Genomic DNA, 21,604 nt, shown 5'->3' with positions numbered 1-21,604 from the left:
AATTGGAATTCACACATGATGCAATAATTAAATGTTAGGGTTAATTGGAAATTACTTTTAACACCAATTTATTAATTGGCACTTTAAACTTAACCAAAACCTAGTTACCCTCATTTAATTTCACAAATTTTCCCACTTCTCAGTGGGGCCAAGCAAGGATGTCGTCCTCCTCTTTGCTTTGTTCATGGAGCCACTAGCAACAGTAAGAGGAAAATATATAAAGTATTTAAACAGTCACTACAGAAAACAAAACTATAGACCTTTGTATAAAGATCTCCTTTATACAGTGTTTTATTCAAGATCCATCATATCTATAGTTGTTTAATACATTAAATCTTAATCCAGTTAAAACGCAATCATTCATTGGCTTGTGGAATTAAAAGGTACGATAAAGTCATCTGGATCAGAACCAAAAGATAGCGCCCCCCCTCCTCTAACTAGAACCACAGCAGCCTCTAGAGAAGCCTTTGACAACATCACCAGTCTTACAGGGGATTTGAGAAAGAAATGCGGTGTTTATCTTAGTTTCCAAGTGTTCTGGCAGTAAACTAAAATCTATGAATTAGACAGTCCAAAAATTACTTTGTGGAGTTGCTCTGGAGCTGATATGGTGTCAAGGTTAAAGACTGACCCAAATCTTTTGATAATTTGATCACCAAATTCAAAAGTGTTTGATAAGGGCGTGAACCCCGATCTGGCTGTTCATAGACATTTTACGTAGAAACAAGGTAACAGGAGTGTAGCAGACTTTTAAGTAGATTTTTTGATACTCTTTAAAGACACCTTGCACTCCTCTGGTTCTTGGTCACCCCTGGTTAAGCCTCTATAACCCAAACACAGACTTGAGCAAAAACAGTAACCTTGGCTGGATTATCTGGTGTCATCACTGTTGTGATATTTTGATACCATGATAGCATTTACAGGATATTGTTTTATAGTGATATCATACATGAAACTGTTACTCAATAAGGCCCATTTACTAGTTGTTTTTCTCTTTCTCTCTGACCCAAGAATTAATGTGTAAGACTCACAGGCTGGTACCCCAAGGTCGAAAACACCACAGAGACGAGAACACTTCCTTACTCCCATCCTCTCTCTTTCTTTATCTCTTAGAAAAAGGCTCGTTAAAGGCCAGGTGGTTTGTTTCAGAATTCACTAATGAAAGAACTCTGTATTCTATGTCTAGGAGTGTATTTTGCTGGGATGATCATAAATTGTAGCTGAACTGATAAACTACACAGAGGATACTTCTCTGCTCACAAGGCAGGAAGACGTTTCCTTATTTGGTCTGTACCGGTTTGAACTGGGAAAACTGACACACGAACCTTTTTCTCTCTATATAAACTGTTGTCTGATAAATAAACCTCTGAGTCAGTTTGGAATGACACCTAGAACGGTCTCCGTGTCTTCTTGTTCTTCTGAACTGCTCCCGGTACTCCGGCCGGTACCGTGATTGCCCGTTGATCATGCATGAGAATATTTTTAATTTTGTTATATGTTAAAGGACAGAACTCTGCTTATCGCTCGTGCCTTGGAGGGAAAACCGGGATGGACATTTTTTCCTTCAATTTGGCGTCAGAAGTGGGATTGACTGACAGAAGGTAAATATGCGTCTTTCATATTTATATAAAGACCGTATTATACCTCTCTCAGTGATCGATCCATAAAAAAACGGGATATGCTGACGAAGTTTCACTTAGTGATCCAGAGAGATACACTGACGACTTCCTCAGTCCCCGAATAAAGTAAATTAACCCTTGTGTGGTGTTGGTGGATTTATGCTCTGCCTTTTTCTCAGTACCTGTGCATGAAGACACACAGCCGTTATTTGCATTCACACATAGAAATAAGTAGTACACTTGGACTCGTTTGCCCCAAGGCATGGTTGACAGCACTGCTGCTTTCTCAATGGTGGTCCGTGCTACCCTGGACAGCTTCACTCCTCGAATCCAGGGCTGTACGGGATGACCTCCTGCTCTGTGCTGAAAGTGAAAAAAAAAACTATGTCAAACTGCTACACACATGCTTCTCCAGCACCTCCAACAGACTGGCCACAAAGCATCAGCAAAGAAAATGCAGTACTGTCAGACTTATGTTCAATATTTGGGATTCACACTGTCTCACGGAAAACGTTCCATGACTGCAGACAGGGTCAAAGCTGTGACCTCTGTCCCTCGGCCCACTACACAGAAGGAAATGTTGTCCTTCCTGGGCATGGTGAAGTATTGCAGACAGTGGATACCAGACTGTTCTTTTCATGACCACATTCTGCGTGACTGTTGTAAAAAAAAAAAAAGACAAGCCTCCTCGAATACTGTGATCCACAGAAATGACTGCCTCTGTCAATGCATTAAAGGGAGTGCTGACCTCCGCCATTCAAAAGTGCTGCCTGAATTGTTCAGGGAATGCCGGCCTGCCTGAGGGCAGTAGCAGCTTGCTCTATCATGATAAGGGACTGCGAGAAGCTTACACTCTCACATGACACTATTCTACACACCAATCACCAGGTCACGACCATTGTAGCAAACATAACTAGACAACATATGCAAATCTCACTATAAAAGCGAGCAGCACACCTGATTCGCCAGCACATTTATTGATCCTATGCTGTGTTCTTCTGACCGACGGGATGGCTCAGACAGGCTTGACGATCATGACTGCATGACATGTATAAAGGAATCCAAAGGAATCACGTCCAGATTTAGAGCAAACACCTATCCCAGACTCAGCCACGGTTTATGTGGACGGGTCCTGTTCAAGGCCGAATGACAACTCATTTCTTTGTGGCTATTCAGTGGTAACAGTGCCTGACATCATACTAGAGGCTCACTCATTACCATTTCACTCAACACAAAAAGCAGAGCTCATGGCTTTAATACGCGCCTGTGAGCTCCATTTGGATAAGCGTATGACAATTTACGCAGACAGCCGCTATGCATTTGGCGTTGTGCATGACTTTGGCACATTGTGGAGACAAAGAGGATTTAGATCTGCTGATGGAAAATCAATTGCTAAATTCTGATTTTGTTCAAAGACTTTTGCAGGCTATACAGCTGCCATCGGCCGTTGCAGTTGTAAAAACGAAAGGACACAGTACAGCTGACACAGACGAAGCAACAGGTAATGCTTTAGCAGACGTGACAGCCAAGGCTGCAGCTGCATCACAGCTCCCACCTCCGCAGGAAGTATTATCTGTGCCCCTACAGCTGCCACTTGTTACACTCCCAGACTATTTAGAAACAAATGTTGATTTAAAATTCATACAAGAGCAAGCCTCTGCACGTGATTACACCTATTGGGAGAATAATGACTGTACCTTAGATGACAGAGATGGCCTATATAAAAATCTTAAGGGTTTGATTGCCCTCCCATATTCCCTGATGCCAGTCCTTGTCCGACATTTTCACTGTGTGAGTCATGTCGGACAAAGAGGGGTAATAGGGGCAATAAAATCAAGATTTGTAATTGAGAAAACATTGCATGCAGTAAAAAGCATATTAGCAACCTGTCTAACATGTGCACGAACTAATATAGGGAGACCAAAAGCGAAACATCAGCATTTACCACAACCAGATTTTCCATTTCATACATTATGACTCCATCTGCAGTAACCAAATTATTTCCATTTGAAATAAGACTATTTCCAACACCATGGTCAGCTTCCAGAGGGGCACCGCTAGTAGAAGGTGATGTATATTGCATTGTCCACTGATGTTCACAATCTGGTAGAAAAACTGAATAATAACTATCAGAAAGTTTGTCTCTCTCAGCCTTTCCCCTCCACAGTTCCACCAGTGGAGACAAGGAGACGCGTGTTGGTGAAGTCGCTAAAACCAAGGACACTCTGGGAGGCCGCGCGTGTTCCAGCCCCAGACTGTACTGGCAGTGACGAAGAACCAGCATCCTCACAGACGGACAACCTCAGTGGATTCATGCCAGCAGGGTTAAGACCAGCCCAATCGGACCATCTCAGGCGTCGGATCAAGCAGATGACATCTCCGGCGGGCCAGCGCCAGGATCCAATTCAATCCACATACACACACACAATCACTGATTAACACACAACGCCTGAAAGAGCCAAGACTCAGAGAGCTCTTTGATGCTTCACCTGAACAACAACAAGGTCACGGTCAGTGGCTACATAAGTGGCTACAGGACACGTTTGGAAAATGGAAGGAACTAATTGTAGCCTTTGTCACCATTGCAGCATGTATTATTTGTTTTTGATAATTATTGTCTGTTGTGTGATACCATGTATACGCTCTCAGAATTTTTGATATTAAGCTTACTCGAAGGACTAGTTACATTTATGATTTGTTTTAAGTTTATGATTTGTCTTTATATTATGTTATTACATTCTGTCTTTATACTATGTTATCATTTCATGATAAAAGGGGGGAACTGTTGTGATATTTTGATACCATGATAGCATTTACAGGATATTGTTTTATAGTGATATCATACATGAAACTGTTACTCAATAAGGCCCATTTACTAGTTGTTTTTCTCTTTCTCTCTGACCCAAGAATTAATGTGTAAGACTCACAGGCTGGTACCCCAAGGTCGAAAACACCACAGAGACGAGAACACTTCCTTACTCCCATCCTCTCTCTTTCTTTATCTCTTAGAAAAAGGCTCGTTAAAGGCCAGGTGGTTTGTTTCAGAATTCACTAATGAAAGAACTCTGTATTCTATGTCTAGGAGTGTATTTTGCTGGGATGATCATAATTTGTAGCTGAACTGATAAACTACACAGAGGATACTTCTCTGCTCACAAGGCAGGAAGACGTTTCCTTATTTGGTCTGTACCGGTTTGAACTGGGAAAACTGACACACGAACCTTTTTCTCTCTATATAAACTGTTGTCTGATAAATAAACCTCTGAGTCAGTTTGGAATGACACCTAGAACGGTCTCCGTGTCTTCTTGTTCTTCTGAACTGCTCCCGGTACTCCGGCCGGTACCGTGATTGCCCGTTGATCATGCATGAGAATATTTTTAATTTTGTTATATGTTAAAGGACAGAACTCTGCTTATCGCTCGTGCCTTGGAGGGAAAACCGGGATGGACATTTTTTCCTTCAATCACCATTGTTTGAAATCAGCCTCCCCTTCTGTTAACTTGGACTCTCCCTCCATGTCTTTAGATCTTCCTCTGGGCCTTTCGTAATAATTTTCTTTGTTTATTTGGATGACATCCTGATTTTCTCCAAGTCTATCCATGAAAATTAGTCCCATGTCAGGCAACTCCTACACTTTTTTTTTTTTCCCTCTTTTCTTTTCTTCTTCTGTCCCATTTGGTTCTTTAGCCATCAGAATTGTTGTCTGAAGACCAACAAGGATACCCAATGGATTTACTTTGCCAAAAGGATAATCACGGCCTTGCCGTATTGGTCCATTTGATCAACCTTTGTTATTATTTATTTTATTTTCAGTTGTTACAGATGGGACAGACATGACTGAGGGATAGGAAACATAGAAAGACAGATGAAGGTAAAGAAAAACAGGAGGGAAGAGGGACAGTGAGAAAGGAAACTTAAAAAGAGAAAGAGGAAAAAAAATCTCCTGGATCAGCTGTTGAGAGAAAAAGAGAAAACAAGCAAAAAACACAAAGCAACATACTAAACACGACACCATCACGTTAATCTAGCTAAGTGTAAACAGCAGTAAATACTAAACATTCAATGTTGTTGTGTAGCAAGCAGGACCGACAGCGCACAATGTGCTTGGAAATAGCAGCCAATAAAGGTGTAGTTTGTGTCTATGAACAGTGAACACCTGTGTGCACCTGTGTGGATCAGCGCGCTTGTATTCAAATGGTTTCCACATGTAATGGTCTGCTAGAGGATGTAGAGAGCCATAGCCCCGTCCCCCAGGGCATGAAGCAGGCATGGAGGAGATCCAGGCCCCAGACATCCAGAGGCCCCAGAGTGCGAGAGCCCAAGGAGGACCACCGGAGGGGCATCTGTGCCACCCTCATGGGAAGAGCTGCAGAGAGCCCCAGATGAGGGGTCACCCAGTAGCCACGCAGCAGAAGCCAGAGGGGGCGCCCGCCGGCTCTGCCAGCAGCCAGCTGTGCCAGAGTGAACCGAGCCGCTGGCCCGGAGGCCCGAGGGCCCCTTTGCCCCGGAAGAGGCCTGACTGAGCAACAGGCACCAGGCACCCGCCAAGTAGTCACCGGGAGTGAGGTGGTACATCCCCTACACCTTCTTGAGAACAAGCTCTATGGCAGGGGTAGGCAAGCTTTCTGATGGCGAGTGCCATTTAAAATTTCCTCAGAAGTCAGTGTGCCATATGATTGCACTAGCAAAGGCTAGCGAGGCTACAAATACACACAGCCGCTCTATCACGTGACACGTACTGCTGCAACGTGCTACGGTTATGAGCCGAGTTACGCCATGTTGCAAGTTTTGTGAGGTGCTTTTTTGATATTTAATGGATCGGATTACATTTTTTTATTTTTCTCCGATATCCGATCCAGAAATTTACGTCAGTATCAGACCGATACCGATACGTAATATCGGATCGGTCCATCTCTACTTAAAATCAGCGCAAAAGACAAAGGGCTGTATCGCGACTGATTGCTCCCAGACGCCAAGAGACGGTACTTGGAAAAAATAGCGTGCATCGGTAATGTGGACCCGTATGAAAAAAGGCAGTGGAGTGGAAACCCAGACGGCGGTAGTTGTCCTATCCCGATATCTTCATGTACCTTGTCTGTGGAGTCAGCGCATACACGGCGAATCATTTTCGAAATTATAAATTCCTGGAGGCGCACATCTAATTCACAAACGGTTGGGTACAAGATTTGGCCGTTTTTAAGCCTCCACGTTGTGAGTATGTTGACCATATGACCAAGATACAGCCAGAGGTTGCCAGCTGTGCGTTGCTATGTAAATAGTTTGCATTTCATGTGTATGCACTTGCTAAGTACATGTGAATAGATCTTGAATAAAAAAAGATAAACATACTTTTCTTTTCTGTTTCATATTTCATATGCTGGTTTGCCTGCAATAATGCCAAATAATAAGCTACTCTGTCAACATGACGTGGTTCTGCAGCATCGCACATTAGGATGTTTTATCTAATGATCTATGACCTCAGTGCATTCAAAATAACACTAAAAGCCTATTAAGCGAGATATGAATTTATTTAGAACTCACCGGAAAGAAAATGCTGCGAGCAAACCAAGAAAAAAATGGGGATGGCAGAGAACTCGATATCTGCTCGTCTGACCGCTACGATCCAAGCCTGACGTTTAGTAATATCGGATACATGAGATCCCTCCCGTTGCCTCCAGGAGGGGAAACAATGAAAAGAGAGCCCATTTTCCAGCTTCTTGCCTTCCCTATTGTGTGATCTAACGTTGCAACCGACAACACAGCACGTACGAACCATAGCTGACGCTTCCGTGTGCTTTGTTTGGCCTACTGTCATGGCGGGAGGAGGCATGACACCACGCTCCAAAGCCCTATTGTAAGACCAGGAAAGATGCCTTTCCTGGTCCCCGTATTGAGGAGTCTTTAGATATTCTTACAGGCGCATGTTGGTTTTCCACATTGGATTTGGCTAGTGGTTACAACCAGGTTCCAGTTGCTGAGGTAGATCATCCAAAAACTGTTTTTTGTCTCTTTGAATGGACACGCATGCCTTTTGGCCTTAGTGATGCTCCTGATGCAGCAGACCTGTCTGTGTCAGTCACTGCTCCTATATCTGGATGACATTGTGGTCTTCTCTTCTACTGTTGAGCATGTGGTGGAAGATTTCTTTTCTGATATATTGATCACATATTTTAACCATATCACTTTAGTAATTGTAGACTCATATTGTCACCAGTTGTATGCATGTAGAATAGCACCACAAATTGGTCTTATACTCTATCACTCACATACACATAAACAGTGGGGCCATTGTAAGTTCATGGGAGATGTTAAGCAGGTAGTGGGGCTCCTTCTGCTTATCAGGGATGTAAATTTCTAGGTGACAGCTAAGCAGGAAACAAGGTCATAGTTCTCTGTCTCTGAAGAGAAGGTTTCCAGGATGAGCTGAGCTGAAGGTATAGACTCACGTGATGTGTTGTGGAATTTTCTTTGTTTCAAAGTGTCTGTGTGTGTATAGAAGATGTGAGGGAGGCGGCCATCGTCAGAGAGCACCCTGGAGTTTGGCTACAGTGTTTCTCTCCACGTTGCAATGTGTTTATTAAATTCACTTCACTTTGCTCACGAGGCGTGTGTGCCGGTTATTTTAAAACATCCATGATAAGCAGTACACGGAAAGGTTGGAGGTAGTGCTGGGGAGGCTGCATAAAGAGGGTCTCAAGGTAAAGCAGGCCAAGTGTGCCTTCTTCCAGCAGGAGGTGTGTTACCCAAGACATGTATTTCATGCATCAGTAGTCATGCTATTTAAACCAGTGAAGTATTGATCTGGGGGACCCCAGCACCCCTGCACAGGAAGTGTGGATCAGCTCTCTGTCTAACTAATCTGAATCTTTGATCATGTGGGTCTTACCAATAGCCAATACAGGGCTTAGATGGAGCTGATGGGTGAAGGGATTCACCCAGTACTAACTGCCTCAAAGCCCCCAGGTGTCCACCCTGCCTTCCCTGGTATATATAAATATATATATATATATTTATATAAAAAAACAACAACACAGGAACTTTCATTAGACTTGCAGGCCTGGTCCTACCAGCCACACTCGTTAACAGCAGGTCCCCAACTAGTAGGTCAGTGCTCTTGAACTATAACTGGGCTTAGCTTAGCGGCTTGCTAAACTAAGCTCCAAGGGTCTGTTACTTTTAAAGGCTGGGGTAATGTGTAAGAGCTATTTGTACTAATGTAGATTAATACTCAGATTTCTACCTTTCCTTTTTCACAAAGGGCGAAAAAGGGAATGTCCACAATTGAGACTTTTTAATTGCATGTTTTATTAAATGAATTCAGCAGGAGCAAAGGAAAGCAGAATCAAATAATGATAAAAAGAGAATCAAATCACTTATGTTTATTCAGTTAACCTACTCTGAGCTAATGCTCGCTTTGTTCTGATCTTTGTGAGGAGAAAGGTTGGAGAGAGAACACCAAGCCTGAGGATGTGCTTATCTAGTGCTCCATGCTTAGTGGAAATCCTCTTGATTTTATAATCTAACAACACAAAAGTAAGCATAGAAAAAGCGGAGCAATACAAAACCAATTTGAAAGTTGGGGCAGTGGTACATCCCTCTCGTATCTCTGTTGGGTTATCCAACTGTGAATTTCTGAGATCCAATCTTCTGTACTGCTCATCCCACAGAAGACAAAGGGAAGAACAACTTATCTCTTCTGCACAACACTTTTATACCCGGTCATCCTTTCTCCTCCCTTTCTTACTGTATGTTACATCTTATGAGATGACATCTGGTCTCACCCACGGTGACATCCAATCAACGTTGTTAACATTTAATCACCCAACGTCCAGCCACACCTTATCATCCTCTCTCTAACGTTAACACATACTTGATTTAACACAGTTAAAGTTTGAAATCTTTAACTTTAAAATCAATTCATTACATTTTCTTATTTTCTGTGTTATTCTTAACATAGAAAGCTGCACTACATATGAACACCCAGTCACATATGAATACGCTTCATGTTACATTAATTATGCAATCTTACTTAATTTATCGTTAGCTCATTCTCACATGAACATTCATTTAAACATAACTGCTTTTAATTCACATATATAGGAAAACATTTTCTCTTCAAACGCTGTTTGTCAATCACAAAATAATGCAATTTCTTTTAATAAGACATGCCGTTCATAGCCAGACGTTCTTTTGCTGCTCAGTGCTTCTCACTTACTCACTCCTCCCATCCTTCTTGTCCACACACACACACATTTACAACACTTAATACCCTTTCTCTTTTTCAGAATTATGTATAATGATGGGCGGGCAACACAGACACACACAGAGACTAATCTGTCTGTTGAAACCGGATCACATCTATGCATACAAAATCCACAAATTAGAAACGTTTTCATTACTCAACTCATTTCTCATTAATGGTAAATGGACTGGTTCTTATATAGCGCTTTTTCTAATCGAAGCGCTTCATACAACTAATTCATTCACCCAATCACACAAGCACTTCTTCTAAGCTCTTAAGTGCTCTATCTAACATTCATACGCATTCACACTCCGATGGATGCATCAGAAAACAACAAGGGGTTAGTATCTTGCCCAAGGATATTTGGCATGCAAACTGGAACCTGGGATCGAACCACCGACCTTCTGGTTAGTGGCTGACCTGCTCTGCCACCTGAGTTACAGCCACCCCGGAATTATCAGACTTATATTTTAATTCATGTCTTTGATTAAGAATAAAGATGATTTATTTAAGATAACAAAACCACATGTAGATAGACTATTCTTATGCACTCCGTATAATTTTTAATATAAATGTCAAGTCCTAAATGTTGTCCTTTTACGCTGTCTCAGATGTAATGAGAGGTAGGCCAGGGGACTTCCTCTCTCGACAGAAAACATCTTCCACTATTGTTTCTTACACATCATAACAATACATAAAAAATGTTGAGAACAATGAAGATCATTTGATCATTTGGTTATTTCAGATGGTTTCTGAAAGTTAAAGGGCCTGTTGATTAGACAAAAAAATCCATAGTAGAAAATGACAATAACAGTCAATACTGAATTATTAAATCTGTGGAAAGCTGGAATATAAATCAAGAAAGTTTCCTTAAGCTTCTACACTATCATCAGGCTTTACTTCAATGCATATTATGTAGGCTAATGGAAAACTAAAATTACTTTATGCTTGTATAAATATCAAAAACCTGTTAACTTAAACATTTTAAAGGTCAGCACCCAGCTGGCAAATCTCATCCAGCAGAAAGTCGATGTCCTCTTGTTGAGTGGCAGGATTGGAAAACACACACCTGAAGAAATTGACTTTGGTTCCCAACGGCTGATAGCCAATCAGAACAGAGCCCTTTTCCATCATCCTGCCTTTGATCCGAGGAGCAACCTGCAGAGAAATATATTAAAGATCATCATTGGTAGTATGAACACATCAACAAACAGACAGAAGAGGTCCCAGATGCAGACTAAAAAGACAAATCGTTATCAAAAAAACACAGGAAGTAACATGACACAAATATCTAACACAAAGACGACAATGCAACCGCCTAATCATAACAGTCACTAATAATAATAGCCTTACTTTTAAAAGGTACCAAAGCTAACTAAGAAACCTAAGGATAAAAATAAGAAAATAATCAAAGAAATAAACCAAGAAATATCTACTACAACAATAACACAAAGCTTAACCAGAACTTAACCACTGTAATGATGTGCACTGACCTGATGGAGTCTTCTATCTCTGTCAGGTCCAGGTGGCAAGCTTCTCAGACTGGGAGGGATGTACCAGAAACACACATTACTGTGCTCTGGCTGTTTGAAGGAGGAAAAGGGACAGACCGTGTTTGTTCATTTCAAAAGATGAGAAACCAAAGAGCTAAATAAAGTAAAGAGAAAAAGAGAAGAAAAAAAACAAAAACAAATAATATCTAACTAGTTAGATACTAGTTAAACTAGTTAAAGGTAAAACAAACAAACCAAAACATGTATGTCCTACAACAGTTCCTGGTTACATGTAAGTTAGACCTGGTTCAGGTTCAGATGGGTTGTCACTTTGCTTATTACTGCCACATTACAGAGCACTGTGGAATTCTGTCCATGTCACACATTTGTCTCTAAACAATCTGTGCTGCTGCGTGCTAGGTGTGCTTAATTTTTATGTTTTGTTGTTATCACCGTTCAGCTAACCAGCCAACAATTTGTCACTGCTGAAATATTTCTTGCACAATTTTCTTTAAATTCTTTTTAATTTTAGTTTGATACATTTCTTTATTTACCGTACAAAATTAAAGCACACTGCACTAGTTTTCATAAGGTGATTAGCAAAAGCAATATTACAGAGCTGTTTCTGGTTGGTCAATTATCCATCTCCCCATCCGGTGGTAATGTTTGCAGTTACATGTTTACGGCACACTGAGCAGCAGTTTGTTGACAGGTTTAAATGTCTGTATTTTGTTATAATTGCTAGAATCCCAATGCACACACTCACACTTGCTGTTATGAGTCTTTTTTGTTTGTTTTTTCTTTTTAACACATCTTGAACATTAAGCAATACAGTGGTCCCCCGTTTATCGCGGGAGTTACGTTCTAAAAATAACCCGCGATAGGTGAAATCAACTTTATTTTATGTTTTTGCTTTTTTTTTTTTTTTTACAATTATTATAGATGTTTTAAGGCTGTAAAAGTCCTCACTACAAACTTTATAAACTTTTCTCAGACAAGCATGAACATTTTCACACTTTTTTTCGTGTTTAAACACTCTCACAGTCCAAACCTTCGTAGAAAAATAAGTCCGGTATTATAGAATGAAGCCAAAGGCACCCGCGGCTGCCTTTGACGGTGCAAAACGTTTCATCGACATTGTTGTGTTTGTTGTGGAGAAAACCTACAAATTTACAGCACTTCAGTCACACTGCTAGCGATTGAAGATTTATGTAAATTTGACAAGCTGAACGCATTCTGTACTGTACAAGATACACGGCACGAGATTGATTGACAATCTATAGCCAATCAGGACGCAGAACATGATGCGCTGTAAAAAACAAACAAACAAACAAACAAAAACTAGAAAAAGCTGCATTTCCTGCGAAAATGCAGTGTGAATGCCGTGTAGTGGAATCTGAAAAACAGCCGAAGAACACTGCTCAAAACACTGTGTAGAAGCTGAACTCTGCTGAAAACTCCTTTATTTGAAAGACTACACTGAAGAGTGTCAAGAAAGCAGGGAAGATGTGCAGCCAGAGCCACAGGTAGGATTTCAACCTGCGCTATATGGTCTTAAGGCGGCTGCTCATCTCACTGAGCCAAATTGGTTCTCAGGTGACTAAAAAGAGATGAAACTGAAAATTGTCCTGAAAAAGAGGTGAAAATGCTAAAAATTCTATTGAAAAGGGTAGAAGAGGTTGAGATTTGTGCTGATAACAGGTGAAAAAGCTGAAAATTCCACTGAAAAGAGGTGAAATTTTTGAACTTTCTGATAAAAATAGATGAAGAAACAGAAAATTGTGCAGAAAAGAGGTAAAGAAACAGAAAATTGTGCAGAAAAGAGCAAAAGAGGCTGAGTTTTGTGCTGAAAACAGGTGAAAAAGCTGAACGTTCTGCTGAAAATAGATGAAGAAACTGAAAATTCCGCTGAAAACAGGTCAAGAAGGTAAAAAATTCTGCTGAATAGAGATGAATCAGCAGAATTTCTGCTGAAAAGAGGTAAAGAAGCTGAAGTTTGTGCTAAAAACAGCTGAAGAAGCTGGAATTTGTGCTGAAAAGTAGTGAAAAAGTGAAAATTCTGCTAAAAAGAAGTGATAAAGCTGAAATTTGAGTGGAAAAGAGTGTAAACGGTTGAACTGTTAACTGAATTTTTTTTTTGTCATAAGCGGGAATCGAACCCGGGCCTCCTGCTCCGAGAACGGCTGCTCATCTCACTGAGCTAAAACATGGCTCAGCCTGGCAAGCAAAACTGGTGATCACACTGATAATGTGGTCCTATTCAGCAAAACAACTGATAAAACAGAATTATGTGCTGAAATGCTTGCTGAAGATGGCTGTATGTGAAAGGGTACACTATGCAGTGTCAATAAAGCAGAGTACATGCAAGTACGGAAGATGTGCAGCAAATGTCACATGTTGGATTCGAACCTGTGCCCCTAGATCTTACAGCGGTTGTTCTTCCCATTGAGCCAAACCAGCTCTGCTCTCAAACAAAGATATGATGAGAGAAAAAATGTTCACTATAAAGAAGAAGCTAAATGGTGCTGAAAAGAGGTCTAGAAAACAGAGTCATGAGCAGTCAGATTTAGATCGCGGTGAGAGGTGAAAAACGCAGTTTTTTGGTGTTACAAAACGTCGTGTAACTCAAAAAGTAGGTGGTATAGAAGCATAATTGTACGCGGATCTCTGAGTTTTCTCGCGTCCCTCCTTTTGTCCGTGGGGTGAGGAACCGCGACACAAGAACCACGACACAAGGAGGTGTGGCATCGTCCTCAGAGCAGGGACCGGCTGGCCGTGACCCTCCGCCTTCTCTGGCCACCCGGCGAGGTTGTCCTCCATCAGTGTAATGGCTGCCTCCAAGCTTGCTGGCTGGTGGCATCAAACCCACCATGCTGTCCCCTCGGAGAGCCCCGCCACAAACTTTTCCAGGACCATCTGGTACCTGTTGTGTGGGATCTCTGATCTCTGAGTGATGTGAAATTAATCTTTACACCTGTAGACATGGAGTGGTTTGGCAACCATGATACTGTGCAAACACAACATTAGGATTATTTTAAATTTGATGTTGAATTCGCGATCATTCCAGCCTTTTGGTATGATGTGTTCTGGACAGGAAAAGTATTTTTGGTATTTTGCTAAAGTAACAGTAGATACTGTTATAAAGTGGAGGTTTAGTCCAACCTTCTGTGTCACCTCTAATATAATATCTGAACTCAACTTACATAGAAGAAACATTCATCATTTTAAATGGCCATGTACCACGTACACCCAGTCTCCAACATAAGGTCATGTTGCAGTGCAAACTGAACAGAAAATTGGTTTGGCATATAGTACTATCAAAGAATCAATATTTCTGGAAAAATATCTGTGAAGAGCACACTCACTTTGTTTTTGAAGACTAGTTCAAATTCTGCCCTTTTCTGCAGCTGATCATAGAGATACTCAGCATTCTCCAGACATTTGTTGACTTGAGATCCAAAGCCGTCTGAGCCCTCACATATTAAATAGTGGACATAGTGAGAGAGACAAATAGTTATTGTTAAAAGGGCATAAAGACATCTTATAACCTGGTTTTGTTTAGGGAGGAAATTGAAACCATTTGCAAAAAACAAATTACTACAAAAAATAATTCATGATATTCCATTATATTTCAATAATTTTACTCTTGTTTACTAAATGTTTGATATGCTTATACTTAAAGGTTATGTTAGAGAGGTTATGTTACTGACACTATCGCACACACACCCACACCAACATTGCGGTTTTAGTTGTACTTTAAAATATACCTTTGCCTTCCACATCAGCCAGAGTTTAAACACATCAACGTGTCGGCCACACTGGATGCTTTTATCTCCAGTGTCATAGCTCACATCGTATGGTTTGTCCGTCTGAAAAAGGTACTGGGCCCCCAACTTATTACACTCCTGTAAGAGACCCTGAAGATGAAAGAGGCAGAAATCATTCATACAAACTAAAGCGGAAACTTACACAGATGGGCCACTACATCCTGACTACCTGCCTACCAGAAGCTTGCTAAGGTCTCAGCTCTGAGCTATGTTTCCTATAAATTGCATTTGCATACAGTTAGACTGCATTCATCACATTTTTTGTTTGAATAGGCAACTGGCATTAGCCTGCACTAGGCCTTTGTCTGGTTTACGGGGCGATCGTGGCTCAAGAGTTGGAAGTTCGCCTTGTAATCGGAAGATTGCCGGTTCGAGCCCCGGCTTGGACAGTCTCGGTCGTTGTGTCCTTGGGCGAGACACTTCACCTGGTGGTGGTCAGAGGGCCCGGTGGCGCCAGTGTCTGGCAGCCTCTCCTCTGTCAGTGCGCCCCAGGGTGGCTGTGGCTACAATGTAGCTGCCATCACCAGTGTGTGGATGACTGGATGTGTAAAGCGCTTTGGGGTCCTTAGGGACTAGTAAAGTGCTATACAAATACAGGCCATTTACCATTTTTAGCACTAGTGCCAGCTTTGTCTTGGAAACTAGTCATTTGTCCAGGAGGCTAGTAACACTAATTATCACTGGCTACCTGTTTTTCAGAGGTGTTATTGCTTGCTTGAATTTACTTATTAATTTCTTTAGAGGGCCATGAAATCAAAATATATTGGTACATTTCCTGGCCTTTGCTCAGTGATTTAGAATCTTGACCACCAATTTGAGGTGTGATATATTGTTATTACTGTTAAATATTTAAGGTTATTGTATTTGTGTAAATAAAAAAAGTACAGTTTGTGATAGCTTTTGTTTGCATTTTCTATTTAGAGTTTAGGGTATGGGTATGTTTGTAAACACAGTTTAATTATTAAATAAACTGTAATTTGGGGAGCTGACCATTATTAGCTACCTGTTGCTACTTCAATCATGAAACTGATCAATGATCAGCTGATCGGCTTTTCTCTCTTGCTTGTTTATCGCCCACTTTGCGCCAGAAAGAGGAAACCAGCGGAGGTCGCGCTAAACAACAGCCAAGAGCCAAGGTGGGCAGGTAAGTGACGGAAGTGACGGAAGTGACGGGCAAGGTAAGCGACTCATGTTGTAACTGACGTCAGACACTGGAGATTTTTGCGGAAAATTAAAGCGAATGGTAGTTTAGAATTGAACAAATTCCTTTAAGTTTCAGTTTTACCAAATACACTTATCAATTGTCTTATAACTAACAACATTTGTCTAAATCATCTCCAACACCCTGGAGTTTAGAGGCTCTCCAAGATTACATTGATCAGTGCTTCCAGGATCTCGTAATGAAGAAGGCGCAGAGTGCATCTTCCCTGGCCAAATCTGAGATGCCGTCGTCGAAAAGATGTCGCCCGGCAGATTCCCCCGGCACAACATCCCCAACCGGCAAAGATATTGCCGACATACTGGAGTCAATCGACCAACGATTGTCCAGTTTCGATGCAAGGCTGTCCTTGGTAGAGATTCTTCACCGAGAATTTAAATCCTTGCGAGAATCCCTGGAGTTCAGCCAGCAGCAGGTGGAAACGCTCGCTGCTGAAAATGCAACGCTAAGGGAGTCGGTGAAATGTCTCACAGACAATGTTACTCAGCCAAATAGAGAAAATAAAAAAATAAAAGAAACAGTTATTGATCTACAAGCTCGTAGCATGCGTGATAATCTGGTATTTTCTGGTATTCCAGAAGCTGCTGGAGAGGACTCGGAGACTACAGTAAAAAGCTTAATCAAAACCCACCTGAAGCTGCCGGAGGACACCGTAAAGAATATTGTATTTGATAGAGTGCATCGCATCGGCCCCATGCGGTCAGCGGCCGGGAGACCACGTCCTATTGTGGCCAAATTCGGCCACTTCAAACAAAAGGAACAGGTGAAAAGTCGCGGCAGGGAATTAAAAAGAACGGACTTCAGCGTAAACGACCAGTTCCCCAAAGAGATCCTGTGTATTAACTTCACACCAGATAAGAATCCGCTACACTCTTCTCCTATCCACTCACACAAACTTGCATTAACATCTGTTTAACTTACCAATATCAAATTGCATCTTAAGTGTGATATCATAGCAGAATTAACACCGTCACTCTCCGTCAATGGTTTAATTGGAATGTTTCCGGGGTTTTTCTTCTCGTTTTTTCCCCCTCTTGTTTTTATGCTGCTCACCCTTGTCCTTGGTTTCTTTCTTAATTTCTTTCACTGCTTCGATCACCTGCTTCCACACTTCCACACACATCCACAAACAACATCCTTTATTTTGACACATACGCACAGCACGATCATGCACAATCATGCGCTCAACGGCAGCACATTTACTTCAGTCAGACAGCGCACACAGTCGTATAGGATACACACACACTTAAGCCAAGCCTACTCATATTAGTAAATATGCACACACATAGTCAGACTCAGGGAGCATCTCGCCACACATTTTTTCTCTCTCTCCTTCTGTTTATTTATGAACAAGTGATGTATTCTCTCCACCTGTCTAAGTGACACACACAGCATACACCCCTAGTTATACACAGACATCTATGGGCGCACTAAGGTATGTTACATGGAATCTAAATGGAGCTGGCTCCAGAGAAAAGAGGTTAAAAATATTTAAAAAACTACAGGCAGATGTTGTCTTTTTACAAGAGACCCACAGACCTCTTAGAGGTTTAAAAGAACTTAAAACACCTGAGTTTCCTAATGTGTTCTCAGCTTGTTATAATTCTAGACAAAGGGGAGTAGCAATTTTAATACATAAAAATATTAATTTCACAGTACTCGATACAGTTATAGATCCAGAGGTCAGATTCTTAATCATTAAATTATCTATACGTGATAAAAAGCTATGTATTGCAAGTGTATATGGTCCAAATGTTGATGATCCCTCATTCTTTCACGGTTTTTTCAGCGCACTCTCTGAACACTTAGATGGCACACTTGTTCTTGGAGGCGACCTCAGCCTTGGACTAAATGAAGACATGGATAGGCTCAACACAACAGGAACTCAGCGTAATTGGCAGTCCACAAATATAATCAAAGGAGTATATGAGCGACTTTGGCCTTTGCGATGCATGGCGCTCCCTTCACCCCAACAGTAAGGAATATACTTTTTTCTCACATGTTCATCACTCCTACTCTCGTCTGGATTATCTTTTGGTCAGCAGCTCACTGCTGAACGACATTTCAGACACTGAGATTCACCCTATAGCTGTCAGCGATCATGCTCCTGTATCTTTAACACTAATACATAAGAAGAACATTACGCAAAGTACAAACTGGAGATTCAATACATCGCTGCTCAAAGATGAAGACTTTATTAAATATTTTAAAAAAGAGTGGACTTCATATTTAGACTATAATGACACTCCCGAAACATCAGCTTCTGTTCTATGGGAAGCAGGGAAAGCTGTGATGAGAGGTAAAATAATTTCTTTCTCATCACATAAAAAGAAAGAAGAAAACAAAAATATTCAGGAACTAGAAAAAAAGCATCAAATCCCTAGAAGAAGCCTACGCGTCCCACCAAGATCAGGAAACATTGAACAAAATACGCAAAACAAGACTAGAATTAAATGAGATAATTGATAAAAAAAACAAAATTCTTAGTACAAAGACTACGCTTACAAAATTATGAACATGGTAACAAATCCAGTCAATTTCTAGCGAACCAGCTAAAAATAAATAAATTAAAAAACAACTATATGTGCTGTTCAAGATTCATCTGGGAACACAATATATGACCCGATACAAATAAACAACATTTTCAAGGATTTCTATAAAACGTTGTATTCACCACAAATAAACCCGTCTAAAAAGGAAATTGATCAGTTTTTGGACAACATTACTCTTCAAAAATTATTAGACCACTGACATCAGGTGAACTCCAGGAAGCCCTGATAAGTATGCCCAATAATAAGGCTCCAGGTCCAGACGGCTACCCTGCAGAATTCTACAAATAATTCTGGATGATTCTAGCACCAGTTTTCTACAGAACGTTGTTGGAAATCAAGGAAAAGGGCAGACTTCCATCAAATATGAATTCTGCAAACATTACTCTCCTGCTAAAACCAGGCAAAGACCCTGTATATCCCTCAAGCTATCGTCCAATATCCCTTATAAATGTAGACCTTAAAATAATCTGCAAAGCTCTCTCAAAGAGATTAGAGAAAATAACCCCCCTCTTAATTCATCCTGACCAAACTGGTTTCATAAAAGGTAGGCACTCATCAACAATACACGTAGATTACTTAATTTGATAGACTACTCATACAGTAAAAACCTAGAAACTACAATATTCTCTTTAGACGCAGAAAAAGCATTTGACAGAGTTAACTGGAAATTTCTATTTGCAACTTTACACAAATTTGGTTTTGGATCCTCTTTCATTAACTGGTTAAAAATATTATACAATTCCCCAACAGCTTGTGTTAGAACAAATGACCAGACATCCTCCAGCTTCTGTCTCCTGAGGGGCACCAGGCAGGGATGCCCACTTTCCCCTTCACTGTTTGCAATTTTTATCGAACCACTAGCAGCAGAAATTAGACAGAATTCAGTGATTAAGGGTATAAAATGCAAGAACATAAAATCAGCCTTTATGCGGATGATGTGTTACTCTTTCTCCAAAATTCACAAACCAATATCTCTGGGGTGATTGAATTGATAAACTCTTTTGCAAGAATATCAGATTACTCAATTAACTGGTCAAAATCTACAGTCCTTCCGATTAATTGCTCCTTCCATAATTCTTCTTCTACACCACTGCAGTCTGGAAATATGAAATATTTAGGTATTAATGTTTCTCCCAAGCTTGCAGATCTGACTAAATTAAACCATATCCCACTGTTAAAGAAGGTAGAAGGCGATCTGGCTAGGTGGAAATGTTTACCCATATCACTCATGGGAATGGTTGCCGCTATAAAAATGATGGTCTTACCAAAAATAAATTATTTATTCTCAATGATCCCAACTAAACCGCCACAAGATTGGTTCAGATCTCTAGATTCATGTATGTCCAAATTCCTTTGGGAAAATAAACCCCCACGTATAAGCTTAAAAACACTACAAAAGACCAAGGATAAAGGAGGATTAGAACTACTTAACTTTCAGCACTACTTCTTAGCCAACAGGCTTCAGTTTATCTCAGGATGGCTAAAACATACCCTCTTAGATGAACCTTGGCTAGATGTAGAACAAGCACTTTGCAATAATCTAGAGATTTCAGACCTACCATTTATCAGCTCAAACATCCAACGACATGAATGCTTTAAAAGCATCAACATCAGCTCTTCTCTGACAGCATGGTGGGAGTTTCCAAAACTTCTGGTCTCAGATTTGCTTAAAAACCTTTCATCTAATTAGAAATCCCAGTCTTCAATTAATTCAATACAAAATACTACATAGAGTGCACTATACAGGTCATCGGATGTTCAAGATGGGTTATACGTCTACCAACAACTGCTCACACTGCCAAACCAACTCACCGGACAATTATATCCACGCTCTTTGGTTCTGTCCACCAGTGCAGAAGTTTTGGCGCGAGATATGTGAAGACTTATCAAAGTGTCTGAAATGTAACATGCCAACTTCCCCCTTAGTGTGTTTGTTGGGCAGCTTAGATAATGTCACTACAGAAAAGAATATAGCCCATATGGTTTTCACTGCCTTATGCATAGCCAAGAAAACTGTCCTCATGAACTGGAAAAATAAAAATAATCTTAATTCTAACCAATATAGAAATTATCTATTAGATTACATTAGTCTTGATACAGCCTCTGCCACCACATCAGATCAATTGCTCTGGGCTCCTTTGATCAGCTCCATCACCTAGTGGGGGTGGGGGGGTCATAGTTTGGTCCCACCTTCACTGTTGTGATTGGTGTGGGGGTAGGGACAGGCTTGGGGCGTCGGGGGATCCCCCAGGAGCGTCTTCTTTGGAGGGCTCAACCCGGGGTTGCGGTCATGGCCTGTTAAGGGCTCTGTTGGCTCGTAGGTGACGGTTTCCTCGTGGCTACGTGCAGTGGGGCTAGGGGAGGGTCTGTGCTGACGGACGTGGGTTACTGACCTGGTAGCCTGGCTGCCCCTGGGTGGTTCTGGGGGTGCTCCGTCTCCGGGCTGGGGCCCTGGCTGGGCCTTGCGGGCTAGGGTCCTGGTCAGTGTGTCGCCGGGGTTGTGGGCGAGTGGGTGTATGTATGGGGGCCTGAGGGGCTCTTCAACTGGTGGAGGAGGCTGTTACATCTTGCAGGAGGTCTCCTCTCTCCAGGAACTCACTCTACAGGAGGGGGAGATATAGGAGAGGTGGAGGAAGAACTCAGCCTGGGTG

The 21,604-nt window shown here is 41.3% G+C and overlaps 1 protein-coding gene and 1 long non-coding RNA gene across 4 annotated transcripts in view; one reads left to right on the top strand and one right to left on the bottom strand.

Moving 5' to 3' along the window:
* The first annotated feature begins 870 nt into the window (after positions 1–870).
* Positions 871–20,536, top strand: LOC120736695. The gene is made up of 3 exons (XR_005696583.1): positions 871–4,123; positions 7,937–7,939; positions 20,523–20,536. It is a non-coding gene; the product is annotated as an uncharacterized LOC120736695 (long non-coding RNA).
* The window catches only part of gad3 (glutamate decarboxylase 3), a 39,861-nt gene continuing 28,952 nt past the window's right edge, over positions 10,696–21,604 (bottom strand). For 2 of the 3 annotated variants that reach the window (XM_040036973.1, XM_040036972.1), the window contains 4 exons: positions 15,123–15,272; positions 14,721–14,828; positions 11,356–11,445; positions 10,696–11,020 (listed from right to left, as the gene is read on the bottom strand). In XM_040036973.1, coding sequence (XP_039892907.1) covers positions 10,847–11,020; positions 11,356–11,445; positions 14,721–14,828; positions 15,123–15,272 — 522 coding nt within the window. In that variant the 3' untranslated portion in view covers positions 10,696–10,846. The remainder of the gene's footprint in view (positions 11,021–11,355; positions 11,446–14,720; positions 14,829–15,122; positions 15,273–21,604) is intronic. The other variant, XR_005696582.1, reaches the window with a different exon arrangement.

Source organism: Simochromis diagramma, unplaced genomic scaffold (assembly GCF_900408965.1).
Source record: "Simochromis diagramma unplaced genomic scaffold, fSimDia1.1 OVJJ01000630.1, whole genome shotgun sequence".
Lineage (NCBI taxonomy): Eukaryota > Metazoa > Chordata > Actinopteri > Cichliformes > Cichlidae > Simochromis > Simochromis diagramma.
This window is presented reverse-complemented; position numbering and strand designations above follow the sequence as displayed.